The sequence below is a fragment of the Astatotilapia calliptera genome, chromosome 20 (genome assembly GCF_964374335.1).
Source record: "Astatotilapia calliptera chromosome 20, fAstCal68.1, whole genome shotgun sequence".
Lineage (NCBI taxonomy): Eukaryota > Metazoa > Chordata > Actinopteri > Cichliformes > Cichlidae > Astatotilapia > Astatotilapia calliptera.
Window position 1 is genome coordinate 17,010,047 of NC_137441.1, and position 27,132 is coordinate 17,037,178.

Sequence of the window (27,132 nt, forward strand, 5' to 3'; positions counted from 1 at the left end):
CTTTAGTAGTTGCTGATCTTACAGTCTTGGAGCAACTATGACCACATATCATCCTCTGGCAGTCAAGGTTACAAAGAAGTCTAAAATTTTACTTTTTGAGTAAGCTACAGTAACAAATGAGCCATTGTACTTATATGAACTAAAGTGAAAGACAAAATATCACTTTCACCACTCTTATCGTCTTGGATGTCATCTGCTGTACTCTAAGGCCTCTGCCAGTGACTTCTGCCTCTGGGTCAGGTGTCGGGGTCTGTGGGGGTTTCTCTCCTCCTCTCTCTCTGTTTTTGCAACTTGATGTTTTTGTGTTTGTACTAGTGGTGTGATGGTGTCCCAGGGTTTTATTTGTGGTGCCAGCCAACAGAAAAAATAAAATGCTCAGACTTTTTCCCCTTCTAGCTTCCCAAGCCTTATCATGGTGATCTGTTTGTATCATTTTCTTTCAGTATTGCCTCTCATGTGCTGGATGAAGATGAGGAAAGGCTGGATGTCCTGGGTATGTTGAACTTGGTTGTTAGTACAGGCCCTAGGTGGTGTTAATGTTTGCTCTAATAAATGAAACTCCTCTCTACAATGAACAATAAAGTTGTATACACTGAAAAACAGAGCAGGCAGGATATTGGAGTATTTATTTGGAATATACAAGCAAATAGTAAGACCAGGTTACAACTGTGACAGAAGAACTTCAGGTGTTAGAAGTGAGATGTAAATATGTGATAATAAAACAACGCTAAACAGCTAACAAGACAGACTGATTATAATATTAAGTCTGAAATATACCTGTGGGTTTGGTGCTTAATATACTGCTGCTGGTAGTTGTTCAAACTGGGCACCAAAGTATAAAACCCACTGAAATACAACACAATATGCGACTGTTACTACGGAAATACAGAAAGCTCTCAGCTTGTTCACTTCTCTAACACTATCTTATCGAATGACAACGTGGTGCTTCTTCTTTAGGCTTTGCTTTTGTCTGAGGTGTCGTGCTCTGTGCTCTCCCCTCCACTGCCAAACCTCCGGTTCAGCTCTGATGTCAACACCAAGCAGCAGGATTTCTGCCAAAGAACAGAAGAAATGTTACAGGATAAAAACATTCCATGCCATGATTACATTGTGATATTCTTTCCTACCTTGCCATCCTTAGCTTGGTTGTGGGCCCTTGATAAGAGCTCCAGCAGGGCTAGCAGGAGCCCGATGCCCAGACCCAGTCCCAGGAGGAGGAACAGGCCCCGTAAGTCATAGGGTTGCAGGGCCTCGGAGATGTGGGCTCCACCAGTGCCAACACAGCTGCTGGCCCACCACTTCTCACGCAGGTATGTTAGCTCACCAGACTCACTGAGCTGGAGGATGGCAACAGTTAGATTCTTCACCAGCGGGGATCCTAGCAGGAAATAAACATGCGATTTGAGTGAAGAAAGAGGTTTCTGAATGTCTCACCCCATTACCATAAGTGTTTACCATTTTCCACAGTGGCACAACTCACCACCTTTACAATTTAGTTTTTCTACTTATGACAGGAACTACTTTTTGGAGTGGCACAAATAATTTGGGTGGAATCTTATTGTGACACCTGATTGTTTTGTAAATAGTTATTTAAAAAATGCCATTGCCCAGTCTTTGTCTCTGCTGCAGGGGATAGGTGGTACAGCGGACTCGAGGTAATCAGGCAGATGAACTTTTTTCCCTTTTTTAGTGACGCCAGGGACGGGAGAGGAGCGTGGAGGCAGCTGGAAAGCTGATCACGGCAGAAACACTGGTGCCAAATCGAGCTGCATTGTACATGTGGATATATATGTATGTAAGTAAACGTGTCTCAACAGTTACCAGAGCACTGTGTCAGGTAACAATGCAATTATGGTATGAATTACAAAATCCTGTCCATTTAATGGCTGAAGGGAAAACTGATTTGTTAAACATGTTTGTGGTTTTCATAGTAAGAAATCTATCTTTTTCTTTCATTTTTGTGTGATTTTAGGGTAATACACTATGTCAAAACTAAAAAATACCTATAAAGTCAGTCAGTTTTTTAAGGTGAATTAATTTTAAAGGTATATCTATGACCGAGAGGGTTAAACTCTGTAAATGCTAATGGACTCAAGCATAGAAAAAGTGCTTGTATAAGTGCTTTCTAAGAATCCACACATTCACATTGATCTTACCTGAGGATATCTGGCCTGCAGACCTGAGCAGCCAGCAATCAAACCACCAACCTTCCGATTAGCAGATGACCTGATCTACCTCAGCCACCTCTTTGTCAATACTGATTTTATTCAATCAGATAAAATTGTCTCATTTTGTTTTTTGGGGGTTTTGTTTCAAAGTGAAAACAAAGTGAAACTTTCAAGCATACACACTGACAATAAAACCTGCCATAAATGTTGCCATAAGACAGATGCAAGTAGGTTGCTGTCCTATTTTTACTTGTGTGACTGAACCAGTAGCTCCGTCTGAACTAGGAGGTAGCTTTGTAACGCTAAGTGTGTCCAATGTTTTGTCAGTTCAGTCAATTTAATGTGAATCTGCTCTGCTAAGATTGTCTAAGGAGGGAAGTAGTGATATGAACTCTCTTGTTTGTAGTATTCCCAGAGTATTTTAATGTATTTCATAAAATATGAACTTTTGGTGTCCCTGTATTGATACAATATCACCAAGCCAAATATTGCACTATGCAATCTTACAGAGATTGTGATGATTTTGTGGATAATTAAAGTCAGTCATATATCCACAAACACAAGCTGAAAGTCAGTGATGCTGCTCGGTTTGCAATCCTGAATATCACGGCACAAGCAGGATTCACTGCACTGTTAATTTTAGCTATGTTATATTGCTGCCTCTGTTTGGTGGTGTCGAGCCAAATGGACTTTAATGTTTGTTTGAACGAGCTGACGGTTCACTCGTTAAGCTGAAAGAAAGATGCCTTAATCACAGGAATCACACATGTGTCCACTGTACCATCTGGGAACTCTTCTTGTTTCGTAATAACACAAACACTAAATCCTCCTTCTCTTGTGCTGTTTTGTAGCAGTGTATACACCTGAGACTGTCACCTGTCTATCTGTCCTGCACTCTCTCTCTTTGTCTTTCTCTCTGATTGTGTAATAAAAGTATGAACATGTGTTTATAAGTTACACTTGTGTTTGAATCCTGTAGCTTATCACACATTTGATTTCCATGTGTGACAACTGCAAGTGTCCAGAGTGAGGACAGACTGAGGGACCCACTGCTGCACATCATCTGTGAGGCTTTGCACCCCTGATGATCCACCGGGACAAACTCAACAGTGTGTGAGGAAGAGGAGGAGGAAGAGCCAGCAGCAGCTGACAGATGGAGAGAATAGACAGACTGTTCCCTGTTTGTGAAGGACTGCTAGAAAAGTTTAAAATAACTAATTGTCTGTCCTGAATCAGTCTTATTAGGTAATGTTCAAATAATTATATCATTCCAGTGTTTTCAGTGTGGGAGAAAGTACTCAGGGCCTTCAAGTTACACACTATGAAAGGCAGCAACAAGTGTAATATTCAGAAACCTAAAGTATGTATCAGCAGCAGAATGGACCTAAAATAAATGTTTGTTTCAGTTCTATGAAGCTTTGAGTATTTTGGATTAGTACTGCTGTGTTTGTTGCATCATAATCGTTTATATGCTTTATATATTCTCTGAGGTAAGTTGGTCTATAGTGTTACATCATATTCTATAAAGATGATATGATATATACTTTCGGTATACTTTCTGCCCAGTTTGACCCATTTAGCAGAAGTCAGCCTTTTTAAGGCTCTGATATCTATTCTGTATGACTTAAAGAAGCTATGACATGGTATGATTTTCTCACCCAATAAAGGAATATTCAATATATCAGTCTACTCTTCATTCTATCAGAAACAGTTATCACAGCTCGTACATTTTCTTTTTACACATATATGTAAGCATTGAGCCAAATTTAGTAATGCCATCTTAATAAAATAACAGCATTTGCCTATTATATTTAATATATCTATATACACACTGTCAAAGATGCTTGTCTTTGAGTGAAGATTTAAGGTGATAGGAAATATAAATAACTGCAACTTGAATCTTTACTGAAGCTCAGTATTTGACACAGAGTTTAAGTTCACTGCTGTAATAACTAATAATGGTTAATATAATAATAACTTTGATATTGGCCATATTACATTTACATTACCAAAGTAAGATGACTTTAGTCTCATGAACAACATTAGCTAATTGTTATTAACTAGCTAATCTTAAAATGAGTGTTCAGTACAGAAATGAAGCCCAACAATCATGTTTTTACAGTCCTGTGGTCTCAGCCTCAGATACTTATCAAATCAAAGTGATGTGATAAACAAAATGAACTAACAGAAAAACTTTTCTCCTTCATTTCTGTCAAACGATGCTGTATGAAACGTTTCCAGCTGTTAGTATCATAGTTGCTAGGCAACCTGGGCAGCGAGACAGGAGCTAGACCGTCCCATTTCACAAAACTCACACTTCCGGCCTTAGCAGTCTTTGAGTGTGCGGCCCTTGTGGACCGTTAAGGCTGTGTACTTTAAGGCTTGCAGAACCTGAATTGGGATACAGCCAGTGTGTCAATGTGGCATGTTGTATAGAGCACTCTGAGTAATCTGGGAGACTAGAAAAGGGCTATATAAGAATCAGTTGATTCAGTGTCTGAACAGAGTTTCATCATGTTAGTTTTGCACTATTATGTTCCGGCACATGTTGTTATTACATGGCTTGATTAAGGTACACATTAAGCTGACATCTGGGGCCAGAGCTGAAACTGTTCTGGGCCAGCACAGGGCCAGCAGTGTGTCTGCAACTGGAGAAAGCTAGAAAGCAGCATCCTGACAGATCCAAGCAACTCACCTAGAGGTGCTGCTATGGCGTAGGACCGCATAGAGATGACCTCTGGTGAACGGGTCAGTTTACAGTACCGAGCCACTGCCAAGTCCAAGGACACTGCTTCACCAATAAATGCAAAGTTTCCTTCCTGTGTGCGGCGTATACCTTCTTCTGCGTTGGACACATAGCTTTTTTTACGCTCCATGTGCTGGTAGATACGCCGGTACACAGGATTGTTGGAATTCTAGGAAAGTAAAGTAAAATATTTATCATGTTTATTGAACCTTTCCCATATGTTATGTAGCAGCAGTAATGACTATGAATGCTAACTAGGAGTAACTGATCATGCCTTAAAGAAGAGCATAGTAGATCCAGATTCAATTGTGCCGTAATTGATTACATCCTGGTTAGCCAGGTCTGCAAAGCTCTTAATGGAGATGTGTTTGCTGTTGGAGTTCAACGCAGACTTTAAGTTGCAGAGGTAGCAGGCAAGCAGCAATACAGAAAACAGCCACCAGATGGCACTGACTACACGTCCAGACAATGCCTTGGGGTGAGGACCGGCTCCTGAGAGGACAAAGAAAGTGGTCAAGCAGTCAGCAGGTGACAAACAATCAACCAAGAAACAGAGTTGCAGTTTCAACGGAAAATAATGTATTTATATTATTCAAACAGAGCCTACTCTTGATGTTCAGCTACTTGAAATATATATTTTCTACTGATATTTTTATGCTGTTTCACTCTGCACAATTCTCTCATATTTACAGCAGGGTTATTTTAAAAAGCATAGATTTTTCCTTTTGTCTTTACAGTAGTCAGTGTATATACACAGATTAGTCATTTGCACTCTTCACTATTCATTACATAGCCAATCAAATCATTACTGAGAGCAACATGAAGAGTGAGAAAAGAAGTGTTAAAGCTACTGTGAAGTTTTTACATGTCAAATAAACTTGAGGGAAAAAAAGAGGGAATCCTAACTACTCCTGTTAGTTATTAGTAAGCAGTTTATTTAAAAACAGCTTTATTTTTCAATGCAAACTTTATTTGCAGTTTCTTATTAATAAAATACCCCCAGCTCATTGTGAAAATGAAAAGTAGATGCTGAATTGACTGATTTTTAGAGAGCACTTTTATACTCAACTTATGCATCCAAAGCACTTCAAACAACTTGCGTCATTCACTCATTCATACAAGCACATTTTTCTATCTAACCTGCCCAAGGACACTTTGGCATTCTGACTGGAGTAGCCAGGAATTAAACCACCAACCTTCTGATTAGCTGATGAAGTGGTCTACCTCCTGCACTACAGCCATCACACGTTTACACATAATACTAGCGAATTGTAACTTCTTTATTTTACTTGACATTCAGTTGTTGACTATATGCAGACATTGATACAAGTCTCAATATACTACATTGAATTGTTATGCATGTGGAACTTGTCATTTTCATTTTCCTTATTTGATCTCTTTCTATAGGTATTACAAAATGATCCGTGTACCGTAAAACATGTTACTACATATTTGTCTTAAGGCATGTAGAAAGTGGCAAGCAGCAGAAGAGTGCATTTCTGTGCTTTAATTTAGTGGACTGCTGCAATACCTTGCAGGGTGAGAGCTCCTGTAATGTACCAGAAGCTGTGCAGCAAAGTGAAACTGTGTTCTTCTGTGTCTGGCTCAGCCCATTCACTGGGACTGATCCTGCAGGATAAAACAAATGAAAGCTTTCATAACATAATTCAAGATTCAATTGTATATACAACATTCAACCTCAACAACAAAATCATTGAGATGAACAAAATAACATGGATGATCCTGTTACAATGCAACATTGCAATGTTCTGCTAGGATGTTCTGCTGGTATTCATGTAGATCACTTTTTTTTTTTTTTTTTTACATATTTTACAGTTTGCTTTGCTGGTAACTGGATGTTTTTGGTTTTGTTCAATTCCTCATAGGGACAATAGTTGTCAAATTCAGGTTTGTAAAACAGGTACTTGTGAGTTGGCTATGTGGTAGCTCTCTTATAGGAGTGTAATCATCCATGCATATTTTTGCTTAACCAACCATCATCATGATAACAGCAACACCTGACAATGGTGGCCTTCCCCAGCACCCCCAAGCACTCTGCCATATTAAAAACTGCCCAGGAATGGCCTAAGACAGCAGTCCCCAACCTTTTTGCGCCATGGACCGGTTTATGCCCGACAATATTTTCATGGACCGGCCTTTAAGGTGTCGCGGATAAATACAACAAATTAAAACTAGTACCGGTACCGAAAAAAAGAAGATTTATTCATAACACAAGTGAAAAGACCCAGGAAAACCGAGTTAACGATAAAAACGATAACAAAATAACGCTGAAAACCGATAAAAACCCTGAAAATCATACATTTCACACCTGAGCCTCAACTATTGCGGCCCGGTACCAAACGACTCACGGACCGGTACTTGTCTGAGGTCCGGGGGTTGGGGACCGCTGGCCTAAGAAACATGATAAAGAGTCCAGGGCATTGTCAAGCTTCTAAATTTGGGTTCGCAATCATAGTGGGATGTATCAAGAGAAGCCTGATCCACAAAGGATGCCCTTTTAACCCACCACAGGATCTAAAGCTAATGTGCCAATGCAGAGTCAGAAGGTATCTATGCCCAAAGAGCAACATGAGCAAGACCTACACATTATCAGGAAGGTAATGTTGTGGCTGATCCATGTTGCCTTTAATTATAAGTCAGTCTACATGTGTTTTGTGGACTTGGAGAAGGCATTCAACCGTGTCCCTCAGAGTGTCCTGTGAGAGGTGCTCCGAGATTATGGGGTGTTTGGCCCATTGCTACGGGCCATTCGATTCTTATACAACCGTTACAAGAGCCTGGTCCGCACAGCCGACAATAAGTTGGACTCGTTCCTAGTGGGTGATGGGCTCCGCCAGGGCTGCCTCTGTCACAGATTCTGTTCATAATCTTTATGGCCAAGTGGAGAAAAGCTTTCACTTGGGTGGTCTCAGAATCTCTGCTTTTCGTGGATGATGTGGTTCTGTTGTACCGGTCTGTTGTGGTGAAGAGGACGCTCAAACTCCCAGGCCTCTGATAGAGGACCCGAGCTTGAATTTTTTTTTTATATAGATAAAAAAATATATATATATAAAAAAAATAAAAAATTCCCCACTCCTTCAAGCTCCTCTACCAGAGGCCTGGGAGCTTAAGGGTCCTGCGCAGTATCTTAGCTGTTCCTAGGACTGCACTCTTCTGGACAAAGATCTCAGCTGTTGTTCCCGGGATCTGCTGGAGCCACTCGCCTAGCTTGGGAGTCACTGCACCTAGTGCTCCGATTACCACTGGGACCACCATCACCTTCACCCTCCACATCTTCTCGAGCTCTTCTCTGAGCCCTTGGTATTTCTCCAGCTTCTCGTGTTCCTTCTTACTGATGTTGCTGTCATTCAGAACCGCTACATCGATCACTACGGCCGTCTTCTTCTGTTTGTCTACCACCACTATGCCCGGTTGGTTAGCCACCACCATTTTGTCCGTCTGTATCTGGAAGTCCCACAGGATCTTAGCTCGGTCATTCTCCATCACCCTTGGGGGCATCTCCCATTTTGACATCGGGACTTCCAGGTTATACTCGGCACAGATGTTCCTGTACACTATGCCCGCCACTTGATTATGGCGTTCCATGTATGCCTTGCCTGCTAGCATCTTGCACCCTGCTGTTATGTGCTGGATTGTCTCAGGGGCGTCTTGCCTGGTGTGATAGACCCCATCCTCTATGGATCTTGTGCTCAGAGCTTGTTCTTGTGCTGCCTTGATTAGTGCCTCTGTGCTGTCTTTCAGTCCAGCTTTGTCCAGCCACTGGTAGGATTTCTGGATATCAGCCACCTCCTCTATCTGCCGGTGGTACATACCGTGCAGGGGCTTGTCCTTCCATGATGGTTCCTCGCCTTGCTCCTCTTTCTTGGGTTTCTGCTGCCTGAGGTATTCACTCAGCACTCGGTCAGTTGGGGCCATCTTCCCAATGTATTCTTGGATGTTCCTTGTCTCATCCTGGACTGTGGTGCTGACACTCACCAGTCCCCGACCTCCTTCCTTCCACTTAGCGTACAGCCTCAGGATGCTGGACTTGGGGTGAAACCCTCCATGCATGGTAAGGAGTTTTCTTGTCTTTATGTCAGTGGCGTTTATCTCCTCCTTTGGCCAGCCTATTACCCCAGCAGGGTACCTGATCAAGGGCAGGGCGTAGGTGTTGATAGCCCGGATCTTGTTCTTACCATTCAGCTGACTCCTCAGGACTTGCCTGACCCTCTGCAGATACTTGGTGGTTGCAGCTTTCCTAGCGGCCTCTTCAGTGGTTCCCATTCGCCTGCGGGAACCCCAGGTACTTGTAACTGTCCTCTATGTCTGCAATGTTGCCTCCTGATAGTTCGATCCCCTCAGTTCTGACGACCTTCCCTCTCTTTGTTACCATCCGACTACACTTCTCCAGTCCGAACAACATTCCGATGTCATTGCTGTATATCCTGGTGGTGTGGATCAGTGAATCGATGTCTCGTTCACTCTTGGCATACAGCTTGATGTCATCCATGTACAGGAGGTGGCTGACAACTGCTCCATTCCGTAGTCGGTATCCGTAGCCAGTCTTGTCAATGATCACACTGAGGGGGTTAAGGCCTATGCAGAACAGCAGTGGGGACAGAGCATCTCCTTGGTAGATCACACACTTGATGGTGACTTGTGCTATGGGTTTGGAGTTGGCCTCTAGTGTTGTATGCCACATCCCCATTGAGTTCCTGATGAAGGCTCTTAGGGTCCCATTGATCTTGTACAATTCTAGGCATTCCAGTATCCAGCTGTGGGGCATTGAGTCATAGGCCTTCTTGTAATCAATCCAGGCAGTGCACAGGTTGGTCAGTCTGGTCTTGCAGTCTCGGCTGATTGTTCTGTCTACCAGTAGCTGGTGTTTTGCGCCTCTGGTATTCTTGCCAATTCCTTTCTGTGTCCCGCTCATGTATTGACCCATGTGCCTGTTCATCTTAGCTGATATGATGCCTGACAGGAGCTTCCATGTAGTACTGAGGCAGGTTATTGGTCGGTAGTTGGAGGGGACCGGTCCCTTCTTGGGGTCCTTGGGGATCAGGACCGTCCGGCCTTCAGTTAGCCATTCCGGGTGTCTCTCGTTAACTAGCAGCTGGTTCATTTGTGCTGCCAGACGCTCGTGGAGTGCAGTCAGCTTCTTCAGCCAGTAGGCGTGAACCATGTCGGGCCCTGGTGCTGTCCAACTCTTCATACTGGAGACCCTTTCTTGGATATCTGCCACTGTGATGGTTACTGGACCCTGTTCAGGGAGGTCGCTGTGGTCTGCCCTCAGATCCTCTAGCCACTGAGCATTGCCGTTATGGGTTGCGTCCTTCTCCCATATGCTCTTCCAGTATTGCTCCGTCTCCAGCCTTGGTGGTGCTGTTCTCTTATTGTTCCCTTGCCACTGAGAGTACACCTTTGCTGGTTCTGTGGAGAACAGCTGGTTTATTCTCCTGCCTTCTATCTCTCTGGTGTGCCTCCTCAAGCGGCTGGCCAAGGCTGTGAGTCTACACTGGAGAAGTGTAGTCGGATGGTAACAAAGAGAGGGAAGGTAGTCAGAACTGAGGGGATTGAACTACCAGAAGGCAACATTGCAGACATAGAGGACAGTTACAAGTACCTGGGGATCCCGCAGGCGAATGGGAAGCATGAAGAGGCCGCTAGAAAAGCTGCAACCACCAAGTACCTGCAGAGGGTCAGGCAAGTCCTGAGGAGTCAGCTGAATGGTAAGAACAAGATCCGGGCCATCAACACGTACGCCCTGCCCGTGATCAGGTACCCTGCTGGGGTAATAGGCTGGCCAAAGGAGGAGATAAACGCCACTGACATAAAGACAAGAAAGCTCCTTACCATGCATGCATGGAGGGTTTCACCCCAAGTCCAGCACCCTGAGGCTGTACGCTAAGAGGAAGGAAGAGGGCCGGGGACTGGTGAGTGTCAGCACCACAGTCCAGGATGAGACAACGAACATCCAAGAATACATTGGGAAGATGGCCCCAACTGACCGAGTGCTCAGTGAATACCTCAGGCAGCAGAAACCCAAGAAAGAGGAGGGAGACGAGGAACCATCATGGAAGGACAGGCCCCTGCACGGTATGTACCACCGGCAGATAGAGGAGGTGGCTGATATCCAGAAATCCTACCAGTGGCTGGACAAAGCTGGACTGAAAGACAGCACAGAGGCACCAATCGTGGCAGCACAAGAACAAGCTCTGAGCACAAGATCCATAGAGGCTGGGGTCTATCACACCAGGCAAGACCCAAGGTGCAGGCTGTGTAAAGATGCCCCAGAGACAATCCAGCACATAACAGCAGGGTGCAAGATGCTAGCAGGCAGGGCATACATGGAACGCCATAACCAAGTGGCCGGCATAGTGTACAGGAACATCTGTGCCGAGTATAACCTGGAAGTCCCGAGGTCAAAATGGGAGATGCCCCAAGGGTGGTGGAGAATGACCGAGCTAAGATCCTGTGGGACTTCCAGATACAGACGGACAAAATGGTGGTGGCTAACCAACCGGACATAGTGGTGGTAGACAAACAGAAGAAGACGGCCGTAGTGATCGATGTAGCGGTTCCGAATGACAGCAATATCAGGAAGAAGGAACACGAGAAGCTGGAGAAATACCAAGGGCTTAGAGAAGAGCTCGAGAGGATTTGGAGGGTGAAGGTAACGGTGGTCCCCGTGGTAATCGGAGCACTAGGTGCGGTGACTCCCAAGCTAGGCGAGTGGCTCCAGCAGATCCTGGGAACAACATCGGAGATCTTTGTCCAGAAGAGCGCAGTCCTGGGAACAGCTAAGATACTGCGCAGGACCCTCAAGCTCCCAGGCCTCTGGTAGAGGACCCGAGCTTGAAGGATAAACCGCCCGCAGGGGCGTGCTGGGTGTTTTTGTTATACATATATACATATACATATATATATTTTTTTATTTTATTTAATTTTATTTAATTCTATTTTTATTTATACACATATATGTATACATCCCTAGTGTTTTAGGGATGTTTTGTTGCACTGACCTGCCCACCAGGAATATGCAGAAACCTGTTAGCAGGAAGGCAATGATAATGCCAATCCACATGTCAGTGGAGAAGGGTGCCAGCAGGCTGAACGTGCTGTCTTCAGGGTCTGTTGCTTCGCGCAAAATGAAGCTGAGGCCAGTTTGAATGAAGGGGGTGGTCATGTCCACAAACCTCTCTCTGACGGCAGTGACAGTCAGCGGGGCCACAGCCAGGTCAGCCTCCTGAAGCAAGGTATAGCAACACATATGAAAAACCAGGGACACAATCAATGAAAAAAAGAAAAGAAAAGTTAAAACTCTGTACAATGTGAGTACAGATAGAAAGGAGTACAGATAGAAAGGAGTAACAATTTTAAATAATTTATGGTCAGCATTTGTTTTGTAAGTAGCACAAAACATCATAACAAATGTTGAAATATATATAACCCTATGCTCACTGCTACACAGATAGGGTAAGAGCTTATGCTATCAAAAATGTGTTTTTTGTTCATCAAATGGTCTGAAAATAACAGACGTTATGCATTACTATGCTATGCATGATTGGAATAAGTTTTAAGTAATTTGATTTATTTATGGGGTTTTTATTGGATTTTATAACACCTGTGGTCCTCGTGGACAAAAATGACCCCAAAGTAGAAAAGTGTTGCAAAGGGCCATATTTTCACACCATACTGCTTTCAAACATCTTTGATCTTGGATCACTGATTTGTGGGGTCAAGCAATGGTCATAACAACCACAACAACAACAACAACAACAACAACAACAACAGGCAGCACAATGAGGAGACAGGTGCTCTATATTCAATTCAATTTTATTTATACAGCGCCAAATCACAACAACAGTCACATCAAGGTGCTTCATATTGTAAGGTAGACTCTACAATAATACATACACAGAAAGTATGCTCACAAGCCTCCATTGCACTAGAGATTTGTGAGCATACTTTTTTTTTTTTTACCATGTTGTGCAAAGCAATGACCAGTAGAACAAAGCACATATTGTCCTCTAGTATAATGAGGAGGGAGAATCAATGTTCAGGAAGGTCCAGGGTTAGAAGATAAAGAAAATATTGTCAATATTTAGATCACATGCTACCCTTTCTCTGAAAAAGCACATCACCCACCTGCAGAAGTGGAAGAAGGCTATGAAGTGAAGGAAAATGATGAAGAATCTGAACTATGTTCAAGTAAGTTCTCAGGCATCCAGGACATGGTAGTCTGAGGAGCTTGGAAAGAAAGTGACTGGGCTTCTTGAAGTTTCTTGAATTTTCAGAATGTGAAACTGAAATAGAAGATGTGTCAGAGGACTACACATCTTCCATTTCAATTATGATGAAGACAAAGAATCAAACAAGAAAGAGGAGTCAGCTGAGACAGAGGAATATTTGCAGAAATGTGAGGAAACATTGATCTGGTCTTCTATCCTTCCCAGTGACAGACGATGCATGATTCTCTCATGTGCCACAGAGAAAGACAATCTACCACGGTCCAAGCACATATGCCAGGTCCCATACTCCTTCAGTTGCTTTTCTGCTCGAGTACTGAAAGCATTATACACAGTGTATTCTGCTTGTATTATGCTTTTTAACGTTCACATGCCAATGGATTCAATTCAATTTTATTTATATATCGCCAAATCACAACAAAAGTCGCCTCAAGGCGCTTCATAGAGACGGAGAAAAACCCAATAATCATATGACCCCCTATGAGCAAGCACTTTGGCGACAGTGGGAAGGAAAAACTCCCTTTTAACAGGAAGAAACCTCTGGCAGAACCAGGCTCAGGGAGGGGTGGGGCCATCTGCTGCGACCGGTTGGGGTGAGAGAAGGAAGACAGGATAAAGACATGCTGTGGAAAAGAGACTGAGGTTAATAACAGGTATGACTCAATGCATAGAGGTCTATTAACACATAGTGAGTGAGAAACGTGACTGGAAAGGAAAAACTCAATGCATCATGGGAATCCCCGGCAGCCTATGTCTATTGCAGCATAACTAAGGGAGGATCCAGGGTCACCTGGTCCAGCCCTAACTATATGCTTTAGCAAAAAGGAAAGTTTTAAGCCTAATCTTGAAAGTAGAGATAGTGTCTGTCTCCCGAATCCAAACTGGAAGCTGATTCCACAGAAGAGGGGCCTGAAAACTGAAGGCTCTCCCTCCCATTCTACTTTTAAATACTCTAGGAACAACAAGTAGGCCTGCAGTGCAAGAGCGAAGTACTCTAATAGGGTGATATGGTACTACAAGGTCATTAAGATAAGATGGGGCCTGATTATTTAAGACCTTGTATGTGAGGAGCAGGATTTTGAATTCAATTCTGGATTTAACAGGAAGCCAATGAAGGGAAGCCAAAACAGGAGAAATATGCTCTCTCTTTCTACTCTTGCTGCAGCATTTTGGATTAGCTGATGGCTTTTCAGCAAGTTTTTAGGACATCCTGATAATAATGAATTACAGTAGTCCAGCCTTGAAGTAATAAATGCATGAACTAGTTTTTCAGCGTCACTCTGAGACAAGATATTTCTAACTTTAGAGATGTTGCACAAATGGAAGAAAGCAGTCTTACATATTTGTTTAATATGTGCATTGAAGGACATGTCCTGGTCAAAAATGACTCCAAGGTTCCTCACAGTGTTACTGGAGGCCAAGGTAATGCCATCCAGAGTAAGAGTCTGGTTAGATACCATATTTCTAAGATTTTCAGGGCCGAGTACAATAACCTCGGTTTTATCTGAATTAAGAAGCAGAAAGTTAGCGGCCATCCAGGTCTTTATGTCTTTAAGACACTCCTGCAGTGTAACTAATTGATGTGTGTTATCTGGCTTCATGAACAGATAGAGCTGGGTGTCATCTGCATAGCAGTGAAAATTTATGCAATGTCTTCTAATGATGCTGCCTAGGGGAAGCATGTATAGTGTAAACAGAATTGGTCCTAGCACTGAACCCTGTGGAACTCCATAATTAACCTCAGTGTGTGAAGAGGACTCTCCATTTACATGTACAAATTGGAGTCTATTAGATAGATATGGTACAAACCACTGCAGTGCAGTACCTGTAATACCTACAGCAATATATGACACACTATGTGAGTTACGGCCGGCAATGATCATCAATGTTCAAAAATTTTGGTCTGTTAGAAGCATGTTCTAATTGCTCTAATAGGATATTATGGTCAACAGTATCGAATGCTGCACTAAGGTCTACCAGGCCGATTATTAGAGATAGGTAGATCATATTTAAGATCGAAGAATTAATTAATGGCAGGACTTCTTTGAGCAGTTTTGTCGGAATGGGGTTTAAAAGACACGTTGATGGTTTGGAGGAAGTAATTATTGAAGTTAACTCAGAAAGATCAATTGGAGAAAAAGAGTCTAACTTAACATCAATGGTACTAAAAGTAGCTTGGTCTCTGGATGCATCAGAGACCAAGTTGGGGTTCAGTAACTTGCCAAAGGACACCTTGGTAAGAATTCCAGATTAGAGCACACAGAGATTGAACCAACAACCATCCAATTAGCAGATGACCTGCTCTACAGCCAACTCAATGACAAAAGAGGAGGGACAACGAGAGAGGAAGAAAAATGGATCGAATGCAGCTGTAGACATATGTGGGCATATTGATTCTTACTGCCGTGCATCTAGTAAAGTCGCTACGGCCAGTTTATGACATCCTGAGTCTGGTAGAGAAGTTTTAAAGGTGACACAAGATTAATCATAGAAGCGCAAAAAGGTTATAATTTCTTGATAAAGACACAATAGATGATCGTTGTTCATGACACAAACGTGCTCCCATTTGAGGTGTATGGAACAAGTGGATGTTTCTCCTGCTGTTGATGTAAGATCCTGGTACTGATGTGACTGTGTATGAGCAGCAAGTCCCCTTCAGAGGACTCTGTCCATTCCAACAGAACATCCCAAGTAAACCGGGGAACTATGAGATAAAAACATGGGAAGTATGTGATGCCAGGTCCAGCTGTACATGGAACATGCTAGTGTACGATGGCAAACAGTCTATCCTGCAGTCAGGACACGCGAGTTGTCCCTAACATTGCAGAAGGTTTCCAAAAGAAAACAATCACCAGTAACAACTTGTTTACTGTATATGACCCTTGGCCTGCAACTGCAGAAAAGAAAGCTGTCCATGATGGGACCAGTGCAGAGGAATAAACCTGAGCTTCCTCCTGCACTTGTGTCAAATATGGACACGCCTTTGTCCTCATGAAAGTTTACCTTCACTCAGATCCATGCCCTGGTGTCCTACCATGCCAAAATATAGAAAAATGTCAGGTAATGAGTTGGAATAAAGATGAATAAAACCTTTAAACACAGAGATGGATGATATTTTATACTTATTGCTTTATAAACAGTCAAAGCAAGCGGGGTCATCTTTGAGCCCAGAGGACAACAGATGTGATGATTTGTTGCCATTAAAAAACTTGAATTAGTTTAAGAACCGCTTTCTAAATTAACTTTGACATATACCCGTCATATACCAATATATACGTATACGTCATATACCAATCACAATAACTGATGATTTAATTAATTTTTTTTACCCAAAAACAAAGAAAAAATTCATTTTTATGAGGTTTTTATCAGACTTAAATTTGAATTGGAATAAAAAAAATTGTGTCAAAATATTTGAATTAAGTTTTAATTAAAAGTGGGGGAAAATCCACTTCATATTAATTAAGTATCATTCAAACCAGATGGGGACATTTTTGACCTCTGTGGACCACAGGAGGTCAAAAATGGAGGTCACATGTGCTGCCATTTAAAAATTTTAAATGCTTCAAATGCTTCAAAAACTTTCTTACTGAAGTTCAACATACAGGACTCTGTAGTTAGACAAATAGTCAAAATTATCTAAACAATTAAATATTTTATTGTCTCGTTTTATTTTCGCTCAAAAACAGAGTGTACTTTATGTAAACAAGGTCTGGTGGCCCTAAAATGTATAATGTACGGTAAATTTTGTGTTGATGTATTGGTCTTAAGTAAAACTAAGGTGTAACACTGAATTGATTGACAACTTATATTTTATATTTTAAAAAACACTCAAATGAAGTGGGGACATTTATGACCCCTGAGGACCACAGGTGTATGGAAATCGGGAGGACATTATGAGGGATAAATTAAATTAATTTGACAATTTAAGAGTAATCTTGCCAATTAATGTAATTAATGTAAAATTGCAAAGAGCGTTGTGGCTCGGATAATCTATAATGCATAATATTAGGAGGGCTCAGACATTGGTGGCATTAAATTTAAAGTGTACATTCATCAAAGCAAGGTCTGAGGTTGAACAGGAGGGTATCAAACTTAATTTAACAAGAGCAACGAAACACATTACACTAAAGACACATACTACAGTGTTCACATACTGTAACACACTGAGGTAGAGTTGTTTCAGTGCTCTATTACTCTATGACTCACCCCTCTGATGACTTCACCAATCATGCCATTCCAGTTGCCGCTGGAGTCCATGGCGCCATAGCGGTTGTCTTTGACCAGATGCAAGTTGTACTTGAAGCCTAGCTTCTTGGAGAGCTCTGAGATCAGATCAATGCAGTAGCCTTCTAGCTCAGAGCCCTTGCTCATGGCATATGGTTCATCCTGACAAAACACAAGGCAGCAAGCAAGGCATACTTTAAATTTAAAGGAAATCAACATGCTCTTACAACTTGAAGTTTGTGTAAAGTTCCATCTATCCATTCACTTCCGCTCATCCTTTTTCAGGGTCGCAGGGGGTGCTGGAGCCTATCCCAGCTGTCATAGGGCGAGAGGCGGGGTACACCCTGGACAGGTCGCCAGTCTGTCGCATAGTTTTAAGTTCTGAATCCTAAAATTGTAGTATGTAAATGACTGTTTAAAGAAAAAAGTGCTATGTGTAAGGCAGTCTCACTTTTTGCACCGAAATACTTGAGGAACTTTTCACTCTGAGTTTTTAACAGTCAGGTTCAAGAAGGTCAATCTGACATGTTCCACTCCTTTATGAACTTTGTGGAGTCAAGCACATCCTCAGTTTCCCTTAACTTCACCCTTAACCTTTTCTTTGACTTTAAGTATTTTATCACAATTGACGTGATGCCTTTGTGCATTTAAAGTTTTTAAATAACTAGATTTAGGAACCAGAACTAAAAAAGCATCCATCCAAACAATAGATACATCCTGACAAGCTGACAAGCAATGACTCAGAGCTTTGGCCAGCCGCTTGAAGAGGTACACCAGGGAGATTGAAGGCAGGAGAATAAAGCAACTGTTCTCCATACAACCATCCAAGCGTCTGGGAGCACAAATGAACCAGCTGCTAGTCGATGGGAGACACCCGGAATAGCTAACACAAAGCCGGAAAGTTCTGATCCCCAAGGACCCCCAGAAGGGACCAGTCCCATCCAACTACTGGCCAATAACCTGCTGGAAGCTCCCGTCAGGCATCTGGTGGCTAAGATGAACAGGCACATGGCTCAATACATGAGCGGGGCACAGAAAGGAATTGGCAAGAATACCAGAGGAGCAAAAGACCAGCTACTGGTAGACCGAGCAGTCAGCCGAGACTGCAAGACCAGACTGACCAACCTGGTCTGTACCTGGATTGATTACAAGAAGGCATATGACTTGATGCCCCACACCTGGATCGTGGAATGCCCAGACAAGATCAACAGGACCCTAAGAGCCTTTATCAGGAACTAAATATGGATGTGGCAAACCACTCTAGAGGCCAACTTCAAGACCATAGCACAAGTCACCATCAAGTGCGGGATCTACCAAGGAGATGCCCTGTCCCCACTGCTGTTCTGCATAGGCCTTAACCCCCTCAGTGTGATCATTGACAAGACTGGCTACGGATACTGGCTACGGATACTGACTATGGAACGAAGCAATTGTCAGCCACCTCCTGTACATGGATGACATCAAGCTGTATGCCAAGAGTGAACGAGACATTGATCCATGTCACCAGGATATACAGCAATGACATAGGAATGCTGTTTAGACTGGAGAAATGTAGCTGGATGATATCAAAGAGAGGGAAGGTAGTCAGAACTGAGGTGATCGAACTACCAGAAGGTAACATTGTAGACATAGAAGACAGCTACAAGTACCTGGGGATTACACAGGCTAATGGGAACCATGATGAGGTTGGGCAAGTCATGAGGAGCCTGCTGAACAGTAAGAACAAGATCCGGGCTATCAACACCTGCACCTTGCCCTTGATCAGGTACCCTGCTGGGATAATAACCTGGCCAAAGGAGGAGATAGAAGCCACTGACATAAAGTCCAGGAAGCTCCTTACCATGCATGGAGAGTTTCACTCCAAGTCCAGCACCCTGAGGCTGTACGCCAAGCGGAATGAATACATCTGGATGCGACCGCATGCTCAGTGAATACCTCAGACAGCAGAAACCCAAGATAGAGGAGGGAGACGAGGAACCATCATGGAAGGACAGGCCCCTGCACGGTACGTACCACCGGAAGATAGCGGAGGTGGCTGATATCCAGAAATCCTACCAGTGGCTGGACAAAGCTAGACTGAAGACAGCAAAGAGGCACTAATCATGGCAGCACAGGAACAAGCTTTGAGCACAAGATCCATAGAGGTTGGGGTGTATCACACTAGGCAAGACTCAAGGTGAAGGCTATGTAAAAATGTCCCCGAGACAATCCAGCACATAACAACAGGGTGCAAGATGCTAGCAGGCAGGCATAGGATACAGGAACATCTGTGCCGATTATGGCCTGTTTGTGGTAGACAAACACAAACAGAAGGTAGACAAACAGAAGAAGACAGCTGTAGTGATAGATGTAGCGGTTCCCAATGACATCAGGAAGAAGGAACATGAGAAAGGGCTCAGAGAAGAGTTGGAGAAGATGTGAAGGGTGAAGGTAACAGTGGTAGATGCTAGGTGCAATGACTCCCAAGCTAGGCGAGTGGCTTCAACAGATCTCAGGAACAACATCTGAGATCTCTGTTATTACCAGGAAATCAGGCATTACCTACTAACAGTACCACTCATTCGACTGCTTTCCCTGTTCAACTCAGCTTGTCTGGAAATACTCATTACATTCCCATTACATCATAGCGCACTCGGTGCTTGCTTGGAAGTTTAGGGGTTTTTTTTCGCTGTAAAAAGAAGTTTTCCCACGCACAACGGACACTAATGTTTTTGTCACTTTTTATGGAATCAAACTTAAAGTAAGGTCAGTACTTCCATGCTTTAAACGCTGCACGCTCATACTCTCTCCCGCACTTGATATATTATCCACTGTTGATCTGCAGACAGCTGTTGTCAAGAACGTCGCACTTGCTTACGTCACTGTCATGATTGATTGATTGGTAATTTATTTCAACATGTGAACAATATACAAGTACATTTAGAAAAGAAATGAGAGAAAAAAAATATACTATACAAATTACATACAAAAAAACATTCTGATTAATTTACATGTTGAAAGGGAGTGGGAAGAAGTATACACTTATTTAATCCCACCCCTGTCCCATAAATTATCAGTGAATATTTAGTCAGCTTCCTTACTGATATAATTTGTAATAAAAATAGTGAACAGATTTCTGATATACTTTATACTATAATATCACATCATGAATTTTTTGTTTGTTTGTTTTTAAATAGAGACATTCACTTAATTTAAATATTTTCCTTTTCTTTATAGATCGAGAAGATCATATTTTTATAACTCTTTTTGAACAGTTTTATGTTTGGACATTGCTTTAATTCCATATTCAGTTTGTTCCATAGTTTCACTCCTTGAACAGAAACACAAAAGCCTTTTCTTGTAGTACGTACCTTCATTGTTTTGAAGTTACAAAAACCCCTTAAATTATAACTTCCTTCTTTCAAAAAAAACATACTCTGAATATTACCTGGCAGTTCTTTATTTTTTGCTTTGAATAGAATTTGTGCTGTTTGGAATTTCACTATATCGTCAATTTTCAATATTTCAGACTGCAAAAATAGTGAGTTTGTATGTTCCCTATAACCTGCATTGTGGATGATTCGAATTGCTTTCTTTTGAAGAGTAAAAAGTGAATGTAATGTGGTTTTATAGTTATTGCCCCAGACCTCTGCACAATAGCTTAAGTATGGTGAAACCAGTGAACAGTAGAGAATATGAAGTGATGTTCTGTCGAATACCTGTTTTGCCTTGTTTAGTACTGCAATGCTTCATGATACTTTGGAATGAATATATCTTACGTGAGCTCTCCAGTTAAGTTTTTCATCTATTATTACCCCCAGAAATTTATTTTCACTGACTCTTTCAATATCAACACCATTTATTTGAATCTTTGCATTTGTATTTAAACTACTATTTCCAAATAACATCAGTTTAGATTTATTCAAATTTAATGATAATTTGTTTTTATCAAGCCAGAACTTCACTTTACTTATTTCATTAGTCATATCCTCCAATAAATTCTGCAGATCATCACCAGAGCAAAAAATGTTTGTATCGTCAGCAAAGAGAACCATTTTTAATACTTTGGACACTTTACAGAAGTTCTGGAGAAAATTGTCCCTCCGCAGCTCCAGACCTTTTTAGACCAACACGACATTGGTGAACCACCACCGTTTTGACACAGTAGATCACAGGATTCTTATCTCTTGACTGAAACAATGTGCTGGAATTACAGGGCTTGCTTTGGAATGGTTTAAATCCTACTTATCTAATCGTATTTTCTCTGTTAGATTCAGAGACACATAGCCTCCAAAGATGACCCTTTTTTGCGGGGTCCCCCAGGGCTCTATCCTTGGTCCAGGCCTTTTTTCAATTTATATGCTCCCGTTGGGATCTATTTTTAAAAAATATGGAATTTTGTTTCACTGTTATGCAGATGATTCTAAGATTTACCTTCCACTAAAATGAAAATCTGTGAATCCTCTGAAGGGACCATTTGATTGTCTAGAACAGGGGTGTCAAACTCCCGGCCTCGAGGGCCAGTGTCCTGCAGGTTTTAGATATTACCCTGGGTCAACACACCAGAAACAAATGATTATTTCATTACCAGGCCTCAGGAGAACTTCAAAACATGTTGAGGAGGTAATTTAGCAATTTAAATCAGCTGTGTTGGATCAAGGACACATCTAAAACCTGCAGGACACCGGCCCTTGAGGCCTGGAGTTCGACACCTGTGGTCTAGAAGATGTCAAGGCATGGATGGCTCTAAATTTTCTAAATCTAAATGAACAGAAAACTGAGGTCATTGTCTTTGGTCCTTCTGACCATTACGACCTTGGCCCCTTAGAAAATTATATAAAAAAAAACCTTTTGCAAGAAATTTACGAGTGATTTTTGGCAGCACTTGACAGATAAATAATGTAGTCAAAACCAGTTTCTTTCATCTTCGCCTAATTACAAAAGTTAAGCCCTTTCTCCGTTTCAGAGATTTTGAGAAAGCGATCCATGCCTATATCTCATCTCGCCTCGACTTCTGTAATAGTCTCTACTCTGGCGTCACCTCTTCATCAATTGGCCAACTGCAGCTAGTTCAAAACGCTGCAGCACGGTTTCTAACTAGCACACGCAAGCGAGATCATACATCTCCAATGCTTGCATCACTACACTGGCTGCCAGTCAGCTTTCCAATTGACTTTAAGATCTTAACACTTGTTTTTAAGTCATTGCATGGACTAGCCCCTACATATCTTGCTGCTCTCCTAACCTGGTATTCTCCCCCAAGATCCTTGAGGTTTGCAGACCAAATGCTTTTGGTTGTCCCTAGGTCCAGATTAAAACACAGAGGAAACCGGGCATTTGCTGTGACTGCCCCCAAACCTTGGAATATATTGCTTTTGCATATCAGACCCTCCCCAACACTGGATACTTTTAAAAGTAATCTAAAGACCCATTTTTATTCTCTGGCTTTTGATTCATCATGAGTTTGTTACTATTATTCTTTTTTATGATTTTATTCTATTTTTTATGATTTTATTCTCTTTTTTATGATTTTATTCTCTTCTAAAACACTATTCTGTTTTTTTGTTATGTTTATTGCCTTGTCCATTTTATTGTACAGTACTTTGGTCAACACCTGTTGTTTTAGAAGTGCTATATAAATAAATTTGAACTTGAACTCTGTCCAGAAGAGCACAGCGCTAGCAATGGCTAAGATACTGCGCAGGACCCCCAAGCTCCCAGGCCTCTGGTAGAGGAGCTTGAAGGATAGATGGCAGGGGCGAGCGGGGAATTATATCCTCCATCTATTATATCACTCTCTTGTTGGGACCGTTGTCCCTCTTCCTGCACTTCTTGTTGGTGCTATTAACAGCAGCCTCCTGTGGCTGTGAGAGCTTGGAAAAGTTGTTGTTGGCAATACTGCTGATGGTGCAGCAGCAGCCCCAACAGCTAACATGTCGGTTAATTTGACACATTTTGCTGCATTTATTTTTAGTTTATTTTTATCTGTCTTAGCAGCTCCACAGCTTTTCTCCACTTCTTTCTCACTAAACTCTGTTCTACATGTTGTGTGAAGTACAGCAAAGGCAAGTGGAGCGCCTGGTTGTGTAGAGAGATTTGATTGGGCAATACAGTATCAGTAGTGAAAATTAATGAATGGGCTTATGTCAGTGCATGCAGCACTGGTGCACGGCCATCGGCCCAAAAGTGCATCAGCCCACTGGGCAAATGCCAGGTATGCCAGATTACCAGTCCAGCCCTGGCTAAAGAACATCCCAGAAACAACATCCAAGATCTCTGTCCAGAAAAGCGCAGTCCCAGGAACAGCAAAGCTACTGCGCAGGACCCTTGTTTGATGGATAAAGACTGCCTGCAAGGAATTGTTGAATTTTTTATTTTGTTTTAATTTTTTGAAAGGTGGCAGGCACTGTGCTATGTTGTTTTTTGTTTGTTTGTGTTTGCTTAATAAAAAAAAATCTGTTTACTCATATTTTAATCAGATAGACTGTACAATACCTTATGTTAAGAGTGTATATATATATATATATAATATATATATATAAGCTAACTTTGAAAATGTAAAGATAGACTTTAAAGCTTCCTTCGATATGAAAATGGTGAAGATGGCATATGGACTGTGTTTATTTGGTTTATTTTATACTTGACAGTGAAGTGTAAAGTGGGTCAGTAAGAATTATGGCGACTAGGACAGAAAACCCAACTTTGCCGATATAAAGGACAAGTGTTTATGTCTGTTTTTGAAACCAGAACACAATGTTTTAAACTATTAAAGAGACACTGTGCAACTAGTGATAATTAGCTTGCTTGTTCAAGTTCAACAAGGGTAAGATCAATTCCCAGTCTTCCAAAATAATGTATTACATGATTTAACGCATTCACTGCCAGCCATTGGCAGTGAATGAGTTAAACCCATTGACTCATTCACTGCAATTGACGGCTATAGACGTCAATGGCAGTGAATGAGTTAAGAGCTATTCTGAACATACAATGAAGTTGTATATAAGAGGCATAAATTCTTATATTGTTGACTTGACTTTGTATCACAGCTGGACTTTGGCATTCTAGTCAGGAACAAGAGACAAAGAAAGAATACCTTTATGGTTGTGATGAATAACTCCTTGGCATCTAGAACAGAAAAAAGAAAAAGAAAAACAGAATTGAACTTTTGGGAAAAAAGTAATTAAGCATCAGATCAAAATAATAGGATTCAGTCTGATTTGTGGTTTGGTTTCAAGTCTACAGGCTTATGGAAAGTATGGCTTCAAAAAGCCTAATGAAGCATATTGTTCTGCTGAGTTCCCTTCATGTGTTTTTTCTCTGAACCATAGCAAATAAATCAGCCAAACAGCCAGTGAAGGACAATGACAGTCTTGTTTTCGGTTGTTTTTTAGTAGAGCTGAGAAATTGGCTCCATGGTGAGGGGAGGTTGCGAGATACAATAGGTGGGGGGGACAAGGCTCATTTGATGGGATCAAAGTGAGGTCTTAAAGGATGTGTTTTCCTGTTCTAATCTAACCATCCCCTCCCACCACCACTGACCAACTCCTTTTCACCATGTAATCAGGGGATAAAACCCCCCAGCCAATCCCATCATTACTCATGACACTCACAGTTGTTTTCTTCTTGCTCTAACTGTGAGCAGTGGCATGCCAGGACTTAACATGCCCTGCCAAGGTCTGTCAGAGAAGAGAAAATGATGGGAGGGTAGGGGTCGGGGATGTGGGGCATGCAGAGGTGCTAGGGGTGCAAGTTTTTCATAATTGCGTACCACAACAAAAGCAGCTCTGGTTGGGTAATATAAAGCTGATGACACGATGCCAGTCTCCTCTAGTGATGATGGCAGGACCTACAATCTGCGGAGATGCTTGTCACTTCACTGCCTGCCTGCTGAGTCCTCCTCTCACACAGTTAATTGATTCATCACAGTGCTTTCTGGAGCACAGTAGGGCAGTAGCCCCTCCACTGGTGAGAAATAGGAGTCTGTCAGTGTGGACTGGACCCCTGTGTGAAGTTTGATAGGCCTCCAGCAGTCTAAATCTTGCCACAGAATTTTAGTTATAGCATACATTAAAGTTGTAATTTAATGCTAGTTAGAGTAAAATGCTAAGAGTCCAATCAGAAAATGTTTTACTTGAAGGCGTGGAGGTGTTTTCAATGCTTGTTTAAAATAAAACCTAATGGAGAAATGGATAATGGGGAACATCATGGTTAACAAAGTATCAAAAGTTGGCCCAGATCTTGATTTTTTTTTTTTTGAAATTGTAAATGTTTATACCCAGTATTCATTTGTGGGGTGGGGCTGCAATAATTAAGGGACAGTTGGATGGATTTAAAACTTTTATTCAATTCAGTTTTATTTATATAGTTGCCTCCAGGTACATTAAACGAATGAAAAACAATTGGAGACCTAAGACACAAACTCGTGCTGATTAATCAGCCCATCAGTACCTCACCATTATTTCAAGCTTGGCACAACAAAGACAATGTACTGACACTGATTATTAGCTCTGGAAGAAACTTCTTTTCACGCGACTCTAAGGGAAATATCTGTAAGTAATAGACCTCATCTTGTGTACCAGCTACTTTTTACAAAGCTGGGAAGAAAAATGTATAAATCTGACAAGAATGTGGTCAAGCACTTGAAAAAACCCCATGCACATGAAAATAACTTTGTAAGATTAGCAAACACAACTTGAGGAAGAGAGCAGAGATTGAGCAATAACAAGTGCCCATGTATAATTCCCTGATAGCTGAAGTGTTGTTTGTTCTTACTTAGAACATTTTGCCTCATCAGAAAACATCCCTACACATCAAACAAGGGTTTGTAAAAGATCACATTAGTCAGTTACTAGACCTTTAACCAGGAGACCTGGGTTTGTGTCCCATGTTAAACTGTCATTTTCAGACTTTGCTTTATTTTTGAGACTTTGTTTGGTGTGGTTCAGGTAACAAAACTTCTTTGTAAGAGTGAGGAAGAGATCATGGTTTCATGATCATAGGTAACATTATTAAAAACCTGCTTAGAAATCTAATGCAACTCATGAACTAATGGCAATTTCCTTGATTGCACATCTCTCAGATGTAGCATTATTCTTACCTGCAGTAAAGAACCATGCAGTCAGGACTGCCACACAAACGAATAAAGCCATGCAGAGTTTCATGTTTCCGTCCTGTAAATGACACAGACTACTTTAAACTTCTGTGAAAACATGACCATGTTTATGACGAGCGATGTCTTTGATTTAACATTGAAATTATCTGCAGACACAACACTTTTAAACAGGTTTTTTTGCAGTTGTTTTTACTTGGCACATGAAGGAAAAAAAACCTTACCTCTTTCCTTACCTCTGCTCTGTCAGGCACAGTATGCAGAAACAGATTGTGGACACAGGGCGAGTCCAAGAAAATGAGTAAGAAATTAAAAATATCTTGTGAGCAGGCCACTGAAAAGACTTAGTGCGGCTGAAAGTAGTGGAGGGTTTATATGGGAAACAGAGAGGGAGGAGATAAGGGCTCACAGGGAGATAAACCCACAACTGCTGGGCCAAAAAAACTACAAAGTCTTGAGAGGTATGCAATTTCCTAGAGCTGGGTGTGTTTTTCTGAGGCAGAATCACTTTATGTCTTAGATTTTCAGACTTTTAAACAGTTACCATGTGTTTTTGCACGGTTACACAACAAGATCTTTAACAACAAAGGAGGGCGGGGTATGGGTCAAGGGTTTTGGGAGCTTAACAGTGTGGTGGTGCAGTAAGCTTTACAT

The 27,132-nt window shown here is 41.8% G+C and overlaps 1 protein-coding gene across 2 annotated transcripts; it reads right to left on the reverse strand.

The window, feature by feature from the left end:
* Positions 1–609: 609 nt before the first annotated feature.
* LOC113013204 (glutamate receptor U1) lies at positions 610–26,921 on the reverse strand. Of its 2 annotated transcripts, none has more exons than XM_026153926.2 (10): positions 26,703–26,921; positions 26,467–26,539; positions 24,463–24,494; positions 17,373–17,552; positions 11,937–12,160; positions 6,446–6,543; positions 5,189–5,406; positions 4,864–5,083; positions 1,128–1,378; positions 610–1,052 (listed from the first exon to the last, which is right to left on the reverse strand). In XM_026153926.2, exons 2-10 carry the CDS (start codon positions 26,528–26,530, stop codon positions 954–956), a joined length of 1,386 nt encoding a protein of 461 aa, XP_026009711.2. In that variant the 5' UTR covers positions 26,531–26,539; positions 26,703–26,921; the 3' UTR covers positions 610–953. The 2 variants fall into 2 exon arrangements, with proteins under 2 accessions (XP_026009711.2, XP_026009713.2); XM_026153928.2 differs by having other exon boundaries at positions 26,715–26,866.
* Positions 26,922–27,132: the final 211 nt, after the last annotated feature.